This window comes from Protopterus annectens, chromosome 7.part0 (assembly GCF_019279795.1).
Source record: "Protopterus annectens isolate FY-2018-M chromosome 7.part0, PAN1.0, whole genome shotgun sequence".
Classification (NCBI taxonomy): Eukaryota; Metazoa; Chordata; order Ceratodontiformes; family Protopteridae; genus Protopterus; species Protopterus annectens.
Window position 1 is genome coordinate 211494367 of NC_056739.1, and position 14072 is coordinate 211508438.

General features: G+C 39.5%; 1 protein-coding gene across 1 annotated transcript in view; it reads right to left on the reverse strand.

Annotated features, from left to right (window-relative positions):
- ELP5 (elongator acetyltransferase complex subunit 5) overlaps positions 1–14072 on the reverse strand; it is a 912344-nt gene that overhangs the window by 870208 nt on the left and 28064 nt on the right. The window contains exon 2 of the mRNA XM_044076712.1: positions 3089–3149. Coding sequence (XP_043932647.1) covers positions 3089–3149 — 61 coding nt within the window. The remainder of the gene's footprint in view (positions 1–3088; positions 3150–14072) is intronic.

Consider the following 14072-nt stretch of genomic DNA (forward strand, 5'->3'; position numbering starts at 1 on the left):
TAAAGATAGTACAAGGCAGAGAATTTTGCAGTACAACTGAAGAAGCTTTAAATTTTCTCAGCAGTTAACACATACTGCAGTTCATTTTTTGGACATAAAACTTTATAGTGGAAAATAGGGGAAAAAAAGGCAAGACTGTTGAGAAATGAGATTTTGGCAAATACCTTCTTACAAGACTTCCTGGACTTCGGCATTCCACCACCAGCTTTCTTATGTACCTTATTTCCATACATGGCTTGGCCAAATATCTTTTCTGTAGTCCTAACACATGCTGTTTTAAGGCACTGCCATTCTTCTTCAACTCCACCTATTTCCGCCTCTTCTTGGGGTGCTAGAGCCCTGAGTAATTCCTTGAAGTGTTTTACTTTCTCTCCAGTCAACTTCCAGGCCTTCAGCCTGGTCTCTGTTGACCTTAGAGCCTTCTCTGACCTCTGCTTGCAGCTGATTGTGGCAACTGTGGTTTATGCTGTGGGCTGACCGTTTCACTGGGGATTACTTTGCAATCATGGATTCTACCCCAGTGCCTTTTCCTTACTAGGAGGAAGTCTCCCCGAGTTGCATGTTGACTACTCTTGTTTGTGATCTTCTGACTGTCTCTCTTTCTGAACCATGTGTTAGCTACTATCAAGCCATTTGCCAGACAGAAGTCTAGAATGGCTTCGCCTTCTTTATTCCTATGGCCCCACCCATGTGGGCTCAGGCAGTCTTCATATTCTGTTCTGTCTGTCCAGATATGTGCATTCAAGTCACCCATTATGAACACCAATTCATGTTGTCCTGCTTTACCTAGTAGGTCCTGCAAACTGTCTAAATCCACTCTTTTCCTCACTGTCACAACCCTCTGTGGGGCATAGGTTGAGATTATGAATACTGCCCTATCATTACACTGGAGTCTGACTGCTAAGTGGAAAGGGATGATGATAAAAGTGTGGGGGGGGGGCTCAAGAAACAAGGAGAGACTGGTATTTTGTAGGTAGATCTTTAAGGAGAATAACAATAACTATGCAGAATATTATATTTATACAGCAGCAGAAAGCAGTCCAAGAACTAAGCCAACCCAAGAATGGAGAAAGAGATTCTGCCAATAGGGATGACCATAATTAGGGGATAGGCGAGAGGGGGCTTGAATTTATTGGAGAAAACTGGCAAAAGAACCAAGGCCCAAGGAGCAAAATAATTAGAGGGGGAAGGTAACAGAATGGTAAAAGCCCAAGAATTTATTTGGACTGCAGGATAGAGACCGCCCTCCTTATCAAGGACTGATATCAGAGTAAAGGCAAAGAGAAAGAAATAGCGGGATCCTAAGCGAAAAACCAGGACTGATACATTTTTTAGTAAAATCTAGACTAGAAGCTGCTGTTAAAAAAAGGTAATAATTAGTAGAGAATACAAAATATTGCATGGTAACTATAAGAATCAATCATAGGAGGTAAGAAAGGATTGGGAAGAGAGATTGGATAAGCAATTTACAAAGAAACAATGGGGGATATATGTATGTCTCCCAAATATGCAACAAAGTCTACAAGAATTTGGATCTTTTTGGAAGTGTTTACATAGGTATTTTTATACCCCAAGTAGACTCCAAAGAATTTTTCCTCAGGTAGACATCAAATATTGGAGGTGTGATGGGGAAGAAAGAGGTAACTGGGAACATATTTTCTGGGAGCTTAATGAGATGGCAGACCTTAAGTTTTGAATGATCCATATCAGTCCTTAACTGATGATGGCTGGTAGATTATAAGTGATGTATAATGTCTAACTACAGTTGTTTCAATGGTGACTATGGTGTATAACGTTTGCAATTAAAGTGGTATCAGTGTTGCTTGTTGTCATACATGATAATTTAATAAAGATGTTTATTGGAAAAAAGAGATTCCCTGCAGACAGGTCTGTCAGAGATATTGGGTGAGCAAACTGGTGTAACTAAGGAAATTGTTTTTTTTTTTTTGAGCTACAATACAGAATCGGAAACTACCTACACATAGTAAGGCCATGCTGAGTCTAATTATGGTGGCTGCCAAAAAAGAAATGTAGAAAATGGAAATCCAAGTCTAAACCAACTTTACAGGAAGTAGTAAATATATTAACAGAGAAAAAACAACTGGAATTTGGCTCTTTAAAAAAGGGTAGAAGCAAATTACCTAGAAAAATATGGGAATTGTGGGAAAAATACATGCATAGGAGGAATGAGATTTAAAAGAAGGCAGAATTTGAATGAGCTATGTAATATTTGACCGATAGTGACCGGACAGAATATAAGTGATGTATAATATTTGCAACTAAAGTTGTCAATATGGTTTGTGATTTATAATGTTTGCAACTAAAATTATGCCAATATGGTTTGTTTTTATTTATATAAATGTATTTCTGCCTATGTCATACGTGATAATTTAATAAATATGTTACTTATTTAAATAAAAAAAATGTAACTGACAACGCTTAAATGCTATGGTGCAACATTCTGATTATTTATGGATTATGCCATACAGAAAAGTAGTAAAGCCATTTCCTATGCAACATGGCATTTAGGAAGTATCTCTGTGAACTCCTAGTCATTTCATCTCCTACATATGAGGTAACAGTGAAGCACCAACACACCTTGAGATCTGCAGTGGCTAACACACCATGTGATAAAATACTAGGTGCAAAGCTTAGATTATGGTGCATGCCTAAGGTAGTTATGAGGTGAGACCCAACAGATCACCACTTTACATATTCCTACCGCACTGGCAAAATAGGCACCTGTTTTAGTTTGTGCATTTTAAATTTAAACTTTATTCAAAAGTATGTATTTTAGTTTTTTTCAGCATAAATAGCCCATCTTTCAAATGTAAAAAACTATCTTGGTGCACTAGAATACACTTATCTTTTGGCAAGGGCAAGGACTAATTCTCACAGACATCACATAGAATAGACTTGCATATCTGCAAAACAGGCAGGATAGCCAACAATGTCTGAGCAATACGACAAAAAACTGGAAATAGGTCAGACTAGCAGTATGGTAGGTTCTTACCTGCAAACAGGGTACAGCATTCTAGCATTACAAAATGACTTAATTCACCCTGCCCAGCAATGGCATGGTACTTACCGCAAACCAGATGAGCGAACTATACTCTTCAGTAACATTCTCCCTCTGCATTCTGCTTGATCTGAAATCAGAGAGAGCAAAGATGATGAAAGGCTCCTCTGTGATAACATTTAATATTTGCATGGTAAATGCCTAACAACTTGGCCATCACAAGCCTTGAACCCTCATCAAGACCATCAAAAATCATTCATCCAGATGGGCAGTCACTGTCACCAGATGTGCAGCAGAGATGCCTTAGAAGGTCCCAGGGTAAGGGGCACCAACAGCAAACTTACTACAGAAAGAAAAAAAAAATAAACAAACAAATAAATAATATGCAGTAAGTGTAATCCCTAACTATGTCCCACATTCCTACAGTTCAATAGTACCTCTGGCAGTAAACAGCCAGGTGGGAGAAGCGTGTGTGTGTGTGTGTGTGTGTGTGTGTTTGTGGGGATAAGCTGCTTTTCCATCTTGGGGAGAAGGAGTGGTGGTTTTGGTCTGCAGTCTGCAACCATTCAAGTGGAATCTTTCAGAGCACTGATAAAAGGCCACAACCAGTAACATGACCTTTGCAATCCCTAACTTTTAAGAATGTGGGTGGAAGCATAAGCACAAAGCTAGGGACAAGGAACACCGACAGCACCTGCATTATTGTAGTCACAGGAGGCATGGTTATGGCTTTAATAGCAAATCCTTCATAGCCAGGATGTTAATAAGGGAACAAACCACCTCCATGGTTGCCTGGATAATGGGGCCTCTGGTCGTCTCTCTCCACCAAAAAGATAAAAACCACCTCAAACTGAATAGACAACTTAGAAGCCTAATTAAGTCTAACAAAGCAAATTTTGAGGTAAAGAGAGCATCCCAGGTCAAGGAAAACCATAAGGTCTTCTTTGGCTACGTCCAGAAACTCAAAGGCAGTATACAACCGTGTGCCGAAATGTTGGTAAATGGAGCCACACTCACAGACATGGAAAGCATAGCAAATCTTTTGGCCAACACATTCAGCTCCAACTTTGTCCCCCTCTCATCCTCTGCCACCCTGTGGAATATACCACCAAACATAACCCCTCCAACTATAGACAGGGAGGAGGTCTTCATTGCACTCTCTAAGGCCAAGAATACAGCTTCAATGGACCCCAGTAATATCCCTAGATGCCTTCTAAATAGCCTGAAATATAACCCATCATGGTCACTGGAGTCACTTTTCAACCACAGCCTCCATGTTACATGAATGGAAGACAGCAACCGTCATCCCTCTGTACAAAGGTGGACCATCAATGGATCCCAGGAACTACAGACCAATTAGTCTGACCAGTCTCATATGCAAAGCCTTGGAAAGAATTATCATGGAAATGATTAATGATGACACAGAAAACATTCAGACACTAGACACAACACAGTTTGGTTTTGTCAGAGGCGAGCCATGCCTAGTAAATCTCATGGACTTCTTTGAGATAGTCACCAAGGCAATGGATGAGGGCAAAATGGTGTATACTGCCTACACTGACCTAGCTAAGGGATGTGATACATTATCCCCACTCAGGCATTGTAAACAAACTCATGGAATTAGACATAAACCCCTATGTAACTTGTTGGATAGCCACCAGCTGGCTCACAGACAGGCTCCATGAAGTTAGGATTAGACAGATCATCTCCACAAAGAAGCCAGTCACCAGTGGAGTCACCACAGGGCTCTGTGCTAGGTCTACTCCTCTTCGTCATCTGTTTTTCGGCGGTCAAAGTCAATGTCAACTGCCTCTGGCTTATCAATTTTGCAGATGATTGCAAACTAGGAGCAATCATAGAAACCCTCTAAGATGCATCTTATAGGGAGATTTAACACAGACAAATTTCTGGTACCAAAAAATGCATAACGGTACCTTTTGGGAAGTCGGCCATCCCAGGGAAACCACTTCTTTGATAAAAACACCCCTAAAAGTAGACAAAGAATAGAGGGATTTGAGACTCGTGTAGATAGTAACCTAGCTTTCGACCAACACGTGTCTAAGGTGGTAAGAAAATAATTCTGTCCCACTTAAAAGTAAGGGCATGGTATCTAAGTTAAGGGAAGTCATCATGCCACTGTACTCGGTCCTCATTGGACCCATCATGGAGTACAATGCCCCAGTCTGGTATTTGGTATGCACCTGAATAAGCACATGCAACTGGAACATCCATAGAGGTACCTCACAAAAAGAATGCAGGGCGTAAACACACTGTCCTATGCAGATAACCTCAAAGCCATATCTCTATACTCTGTTTCCTACAGTCAGTTTATAGCAGGCATCCAGCGCATCCTTGGATCCTGGTCTGATGGACCTTTTGCATATCCACAAAACAAACAGCACCAGGCCTACTAGATTTAAGGATTTAAACTTTGTTTTAAAAAATATTATCCATTATTGTACATGTTGGAAGTAGGGCTGTCAACTTTTCAAGTCAAAAATTCTGGACATGTACAACATTACTGTGCTCAAACATATTCTTGTGTTCTTCTATATGTCAGTGACAGTGTCCCTTAATTCTGGACTACCTAGAAAAATTCTGGACAGTTGGCAACCCAGGAGAGACATGTATATACCTCAGAGAATCCCCATTCGCTGGAATAGGCTTCCCCTCCATGTGAAACAGAGCCCTTCCCTAATCATATTCAAACTGCAACCTGGACCAGTGGATGGGAAATTGGAAATTCACCCCCTGGTATGACATCTATGTCTATGATGACGGAGGTAGCCATTAAGTCATACCTTAAATAATTCACACCCATAAAATAACCTCCAAGGCACAATGACTTCTGGAATACATTTGAGATGGATGGCTAGGCTTATAAAGGCCCCAGTGGTCTTTATTTTTTCAAACACCTTTATTGAGTTATAATTTGTGACAAGAAGCAAACTTACATTTATATAAAAATAAAAAAACATATTAAGTTCACATTTACAAACATTACAGATCATATATATTGTTTTATATCATACAATCCAAGCAACACTACATTATTCAGTTCCTGCCTTTTCTTAAACCTCATTCCTCCTCTAAAACATTTTTCTGCATATATTGCTCCCATAACGTCCGTTTTTTATGTAATTTACTCCTAACCTTTTCTAAATATCCCATTTTTTGTTCTTCCACCTCCATTATAATATTCACTAATTCAAATACAATTGGTTTTGATTTTGATTTCTAGTGGCTGTTTTTTAGCGGCCACAAGAACTAAACTTAACAAGGCCTTACTATGTCTAGGCAAGTCAGATCATGTATCCCAGCTCAAAATAACTCACCTGCTCACACAGCATTGCTGACAGAGTACTCTGCAGGGAACTTTCAAAGTTTTTTTTTTTTAACAGCAATTAATTAGCCAAAAGAAGAAGAAAATTAGATAGAGACCTTAGAGATTTTCATGCCGGCAATGTATTCACTTGGCCCAGGTACTATGAAAATGTCAACGATTCTAAAGTGAATGCACCTAGTAATAACAAATTACTATGGGTTAAAAAAATTCCACCAATTTCCCGGTTAACAGAAGAACCATCTATTGTTTCTGCCGATGGCCCAAGCACTGTCACTGAGATCAATGGTTCTGTTGATGGTCCTGTTTCTAATAACTGTGAAAACTTTATGATAACTCCAGCAGTACTAAGAGAAACACAAGTTAATGATCTTGTAGTTAGAAGGAAGGAGTTGAAACCAACAATGACGAAAAATTTAGTCAGTTCATTGTCTCCCCCTTTACCCATTCGTCAGATGGACTGGCCCAAGAGAGGCCGATCAGCGAGTCAAGGAAGGAAGCGAAGGCTGCCCTCGCAAGAAAGAGCTCCGAACTGGACAATAAAACAGATGTGGGAGCAGAAACAAATTTGAAAACATCAGTGTTTAATCTATCTAAACTATCATTAATGTAACATGAGGAGACTTTACTTCAACGTGGATTAACCTTTATACCAGCGACTAATGCACAGTACGTAGATACCATTTTGGACATTAAGTATTTTGCTCGTAACGTGATGTTAAAAACTATGTACAAGTCAGAGAGACCTATAAACATTGTTAGGAAATCCAGCATGTTTGTACCAGAACTGAATGCAACTTTGGAAACATTCTGTAATGTGTGCAAAACTGATATAAAATCTATGTTCATGAAAGGTGAGAAAAGTATATAAGGAAAGTTTCACAATTTAACAGCCAGTGAATATAAGGCATTACACAAACTGCAGGAAGATGATTCAATATGCATTCGACCTGCTGACAAGGGAGGGGGGATAGTTACATTAGACACAACACAATACATGAACGAAATGATGAACATGCCGAATGATGAGCAAGTATACAAAAATATAACGATATATTGATTTGATGTCATGTATTTAGTATGTTAAATGATTGTTTTATGAGTCACATTATATCTAAACAATTATTGGGTTATTTTTTAGTACCCCACCCAGTCATAAATTGATTCAAGGTCAACCGAAATTACACAGGGATTTGAGCAACCCACCGCTCAGACCCATAGTATCAGGTCGAGGATGGGTTACCCATCCATTATCAGTTTATGTTGAAAAATTCCTTGGACCAGTGGCAGATAAATCTCAGTATGCATTGAGAGACACTAAACAGCTTTTATGTGATTTGTCTTTGCTTACTTCAGGAAATCAACACAAATTGAAAGAAAGTTGGTTAGTCACTTTAGATACAAGTTCTTTATTCACGGTCATACCCCCATGCTTATGGCATAGAAGCAGTGAAGTTATATTTAGGTGCAGATAGATTTAATATGCATGTTGCTTGAACTCATTTTGGAAAACAACGTATTTCTGTTTAATGAAAAGCATTACTTACAAGTGGGTGTTACCATGGGCACACCCTGTGCGAATAGTTTTGCTAATATAGCGTTAGCACAATGGGAAGAAAATGAAGTTCTAATGAATAGTATTTATAATGTACATTTTTTTTGTATAAGCGTTTTGCAGATAGGTTCATAGGTTTATACTAGGCTATCTGCCCAAAGGCATTTATAAGCCTAGCCCAAAGTTATGTGGCTTACGCCACCCCTTATGTTAGAAATAATGTGCCCATTAGTTTGTTGTGCCTCTGTCCAGCAGTGACACAGAGATGATTCCCGGGGTAAACCTACGATCTCCCATCCACCGGTCAAGATTTCTCTTGAACAGAGCCAGCGAGGTGCTCTGCCTCACATGGACCGGGATTTTATTCCACAGCATGGGGAGTCTCTGGGTGATAAATCTATCCCTCCAGCACGTCCTATTTATATCCGTGCTAAGGTTTAAGTCACTTGCTCTAGTGGTTCTGGTGGATTTGGATTTTTTGAGGTGGAGCATGTCCATTAATTCCGGGTTGGTCATGGCCTTGTATGTCAGGCACAGGTCACCTCTGAGCAGACGGTATGCAACTGAATAGAGTTGGAGTTTCTTCAGTCTGGCAGTATGTGACAGGTTTTGGAGTCCCTTTATCCTTTTGGTGAGGAACTTTTGGGGACTCTCCAATTGCTGCAGGTGTCGGGTGAGATGCATCCCAAATGGGGCATTGTACTCTATCATTGGTCTGATAAGTGAAGAGTACAGGGGAACAATGACCTCACTTGATCTGGATGTGAATCCCTTCATGATTAGATGGGCAATGTAGAAGGTCTTTCGAACCACTTTAGCAACGTGAGTGTCAAATGAGAGGCCACTGTCAACCTGGGTACCCAGGTCCCTGATAACCTCTTCTGTGCTTAGTGGGTTGCCATCTATATGGTAGCTTGGGGTTACCTTGTTTTTCCCGAAGGGTATGACTATACACTTTTTTGCATTTAACTTCAGGCCATGGCTCTGGCACCAGCTATCAGTTTCTGTGAGACCCCTCTGAAGGATGTCTGTGTCCGATGTACTATCCACTATGGCACCCAGTTTGCAGTCATCCAAACTTTGTCAGCCATAGTCCTCCTATGTTTGCATGTACTTCTGAGAAGTAGATGCCGAACAATAGGGGCCAAGGACTGAGCCTTGTGGGACACCACTTGTAACCGCTTGGAGTCTGACATGGCTCCAGCAACTCTAACCCTGTGGGTTCTGTCCTTTAGCCAGTTTGCAACCCATCTTGTGACATATGGGTTTACATTTAAGCTGGTAAGTTTCTCTATGATACCCGAGTGGGGTATTGTGTCGAAAGCTTTTGCAAGGTCAAGGTAGGCTGTATGGACTGCCTTTCCCTCATCAATGGCCTTGGTAACTGTTTCAAAGAAGTCGACCAAGTTCAAAAGGCAAGATCTGCCCTTGACAAAGCCAAACTGGGTTGGGTCCAAGGTCTGCAAGTCCCCTATGTCCTTGTTTATGAGTTCCATTATGATCCTCTCCATAGCTTTGCAGACCAGGCTTGTTCAGCTTATGGGGCGGTAATTACCAGGGTCCGTAGAGGCACCGCCTTTGTGGTGTGGGACCACAGTTGCCGTACGCCACTCCTTGGGCACATGTCCTGTGGTAAGGCTAAGATTAAACAGCTGCCTTATGTGCGGGTTTAGTTCTTCATTGAGTTCATGTAGCACACAGCCGGGACACCATCCGTCCCATTGATGCTGTGTTTTTAGCTTTAGAGAGAGCAGCTTTTACCTGCGCATTTGAGATGTCTGGGAGGCTACACTCTGTTGGGATAGTTCTCTCTCCTTTTGGGGGGGAGGGGGGTGAAGTTTGCGCTGAACCTGTCTGCCAGTATGTTGGCAATGTCTGTGGGTTCAGTGATTTTTGTATCATTCTGGACTAATTCTGAGCATATCTGGGAGTTTCCACCCAGGTTTCTGACATAGCTGAAGAAGGCCTTATGATTGTCATTTTGAATCTATGGCAATTTTTTTCTCAAAGTTGGCCTTGGATGATTTTATGAGGGATCGTAGTTTCTTGCTAGTACTGATCAAAGATGCCTTCCCTTTTTGGGATTTTGCTCTATCATGTAATAGCTTTCTCCTCTTATAGTAAAGTTTGTTTATGGCTGGGGTCCACCAGACTGGACATTTGCCCTTGGTGGAAAGAGTCTTGGTTTTATTTGGGATTGCCTGATCCATGCAGTCCTGAAGGTGTTCATAGAAGGCATTTGTAAGGGCTTCCGAGATTGGGTTGTGGTTTCCATTGGCTCGGGGGCCTTGAAGGTTACCACACCTGTCTTGAGTAGTGTGAAGTTTGCTTTAGAGAAGTTCTTCACTGTGGTCTTTTTGTTTGGGGTGGGGGCGGGATGTGGATTTCTAGTGAGATTAGTTTATGATCTGATCTCACCAAAGAGGGATATACTTCCAGTGTGGAGCATTTTGTCCCCATGTTTGTGATGATGAGATCTAGTATATTTTCTCCTCTTGTGGGGACGGTGACTAGTTGTTCCATGGCATCTGAATTTATGAACTCCAGGAACATTTGGGATAGAATGTTGGGGCTTGAGTAATGTTCCCAGTCTATATTCGGGTAGTTGAAGTCACCCAATATGATGGTGTTTGGTGATACATTTATACCCTCCAGTGTCTTCAGGAAGGCTGTGTGGGTTTCCTGAGTTTGAGAGGGTGGCCTGTAGCATGCTACAAATTGTAGAGCAGTTTTGCCTATGGTTAATTGCACCTGGATGGTTTCCGATGCTTCGTGCATAGCCACCAACCTGGAGGTGTGGGTATCCTTGATGAATATGGATACACCCCCTCCTTTTGTGGTATGGTCCGGGTTTTGGGGCCGGAACGCATGATATGAGGTAAAACCTGATGGTGCCGGGGTGCTCTCAGGAGCCTTGAACCAGGTTTCAGTCACAGCACAGACATCGATGTTCTCCATACTGAAAATAAGATAATCTTATTTTAATCTGGACTGGGTCATATGAACAACTGTTGCAGTTTTTCACTTATTTAAATGAGAATACTAGTTTCTTAAATTTTACATTCAAAGCTTCTAGGGTAATGACAGAGTTCCTTGATGTTGTTATTATGAAAGATCATGATGGTGTTCTCTCTACCACTAGGCATCCTTGGATAGAAGAAATCCTGTAGTAGAAATAATATTTTATCACGTGATAGCATGCATCTATCTTATATTTACAAAAATATAATTAAGGGACAATGAATGCGTATATCTAGATTGAATTCTGATGAGGGGGCGTTCCATATGAATTTGGACATCTTTAGAGATGAATTGATTGAACGTAAATATACATTAAAAGAAATAGATTCAAATCTCAAGCAAGTAGAAAATTTAAGGGAAACTTCAGCTAGACCATATATGTATAACATCATGTCTGAAACCAATGTCACAGGAAATTGAATTATGATATAAATAGAGACTCACATAGTTCGCAATACTCTAGTAATATTAATAAAATGAGAGGTATTGTGAAACGGAATTGATTTTGCAATCTGATGGACAAATAAAAGAGATAGTGCGTGATGTACCTTGTTTTAGCTACAAGAATAAAAATAACTTAAAGAGATTGTTATGCAACTCAAACAAACAGTCACATGGGATGAATGATATATCTAAACCCTATTTAAAACCATGTGGGAAATGTAATATACGTAAGGTATTAAGTTCAGACAATGTTTTTAAACATCCTATAACCAATGTTAGATATGAATTCAGAGTAAATGCCACGAATGATTTGATCTATTTAGCAGTATGTAATGACTGTCACTCGTATTATGTGGGAATGACAAATAGGTCCCTTTGTGATAGAGTAAGAGAGCATCTTTCAGCTATTCGAAATGGAGATATTGAAAGAAGCGCACTAGCTAAACACATAATGTTAAATAATACCCACACATTTCAATTTATGGTTATACGATACACAAGTCCTAATTTAAGGTTAGGTGATAAGAAAAATATCACTGAACAGAATGAATTATATTGGATCTTTGAGCTACAGGCTGATAAACTGCCTGGGCTTAATGAAAGGGCCTCAATAAAATCATTTTTGGCTGCTAAGAGGTTCAAGTAATTTCTAATTTTAATTACTTTTTATGCAAATGAGTGTTTTAATGTTTTTAGGCATTATTTATATATGTTAATTATTTAATTATTTCATTAACATTTGTTTTGAGATTGTATTTAAGTAGGAAGTGATGTGCAATGAAAATGAACTCTGATGAAGCATCTGGTTGATGCAAAAGCGCTCACTGATTTTGTTTGTTCTAATATCGCTTTGGTATCATTTGCACAATAAACGTTTGGATATATGTGCCATGGTCTTCACTTCTCCAGTTTGGAAATATATTGTTGTTGGAACGTTTTGCTTTGGAGAGGGTGAAGTTTATCCATAATGGCTGCATTTGTTTTTTTCATGAACATTCAAAGTCTACCAACTTTTTACACTCCCAAAACACATGTTCCCGGCCACCTCACTCCTCCCCATCACACCTCTAACAAGTGACATCTACCTGAAGAAAACTTCCTTGGAGTCTATTTGGGGTATAAAAGTATCTATGCAAACACTTCCAGGCATACATGTATCGTCCTTTTTTTTTTGGTGAATAGCATAACTATGCTCTCTTCCCAATCTTTTCTGACTTCTTCCAATTTGTTCCTATATTTACTGTGCAATATTTTAATTATCCCTTTTTAACAGCAGCTTCTTTCCAGACTGTATCCAAAACTCAACCAGTGAAGTTTTTTTCATTTAGAATTTCTCTATCCCTTTCTCCCTTTGTCTGTACTCTGATATCAATCCCCGATAGCGAAGACAATCACTAGCTTGCAATCCAAATCTCCTCTGGGCCTCCTCACATTCCATTACCTTTCCCTAATTATTTGTTCCCAATAACTCTATTCCTTCATAGTCTTCCTCAAGTAAATTCACTCTCATCTATTCTTTGTAATCCTAATTGCAGTCAACATTAAATCAGCAGAATCTCCTTTCTCCCTTCACAAGTTGGCTTAGTTCTTTGTATACTTTCTGAATATAATATTCTCTATGATGTATGTTTATTCTCCTTAAGGATCTTTATCCAAAATCCTATTATTTCCTTACTTTCTGAATCACCCCACTGCTTCATCATCAATCCTTTCCACTCTGAATTGTAGCTTTCTGCTTCGGTTATGTATAAAAGCCCTAACTGTGTAGCTCTAAAATACTTGTTCAAATCAGGTAATCCTAAACCTCCTTGTTCTGTTGGGAGGATCAACTTATCCCACTTGACTCTTGCCCTCTTTCCCTCCCAAAAAAAACCTTTCACTCTTTGTCAATTACTATCCACAACTTCTCATCTAATTGATAAAAATATACCTGGCCTGTGTATAAAACTAAAGCGACTAAAAACATTTTATTGCCTGTATCTTGCTATCCATATCCATAGGCAAGAGCTTCCAGTTTCTCAATTTTTGTATTATCTTTTGTTTAGCCTCTTTCCACATATCCTTAGCTGCCATAACAAATTTGTTTCGATTCATACTCCTAAATACTTAATTTTATCAGGTCTCCATAAATATGAATATTGCTGAACCAATTCACATATGGGGACGCAGTTCACAGTTATATCCTTTGTTTTATCTTCATTGATTTTATATCCCCAAAAAATGGAACTGTCTCAGAATATTCCACAAACTAAGATGTTCTTTTCCGATTCCATCGCGTACAAGATGTTATCTGCAAATAAAGCCAACTTTTCCTGACCACCACACCAATTATATCCTTGAATATCTGAGTTTCTTATTTTCTTTGCCAATGGTTCTACATATAGTGCAAATTTTCTTTGCCAATGGTTCTAAATATAGCGCAGATAAAGGGAGAAGATGACACCTTTGGCTGGTTCCTTTGTTCAGACATAACTCATCAGAGATAAACCCTCCCACCTTAATCCTTGCCTCTGATCCAAAAACAGGAGTTTTAGGTGAAATATTAATACATGCTATCATAATCCTCATCCCTTGCCAGTAGCCCTTGCTACTACAAATCTGCCATTATCATATTTTTTTTTCTCTTCTATCACTATTGGAGTTCCTCTAGCAATTAACATAAATACTCCTTTTTTCCTTTGTCCCCGATA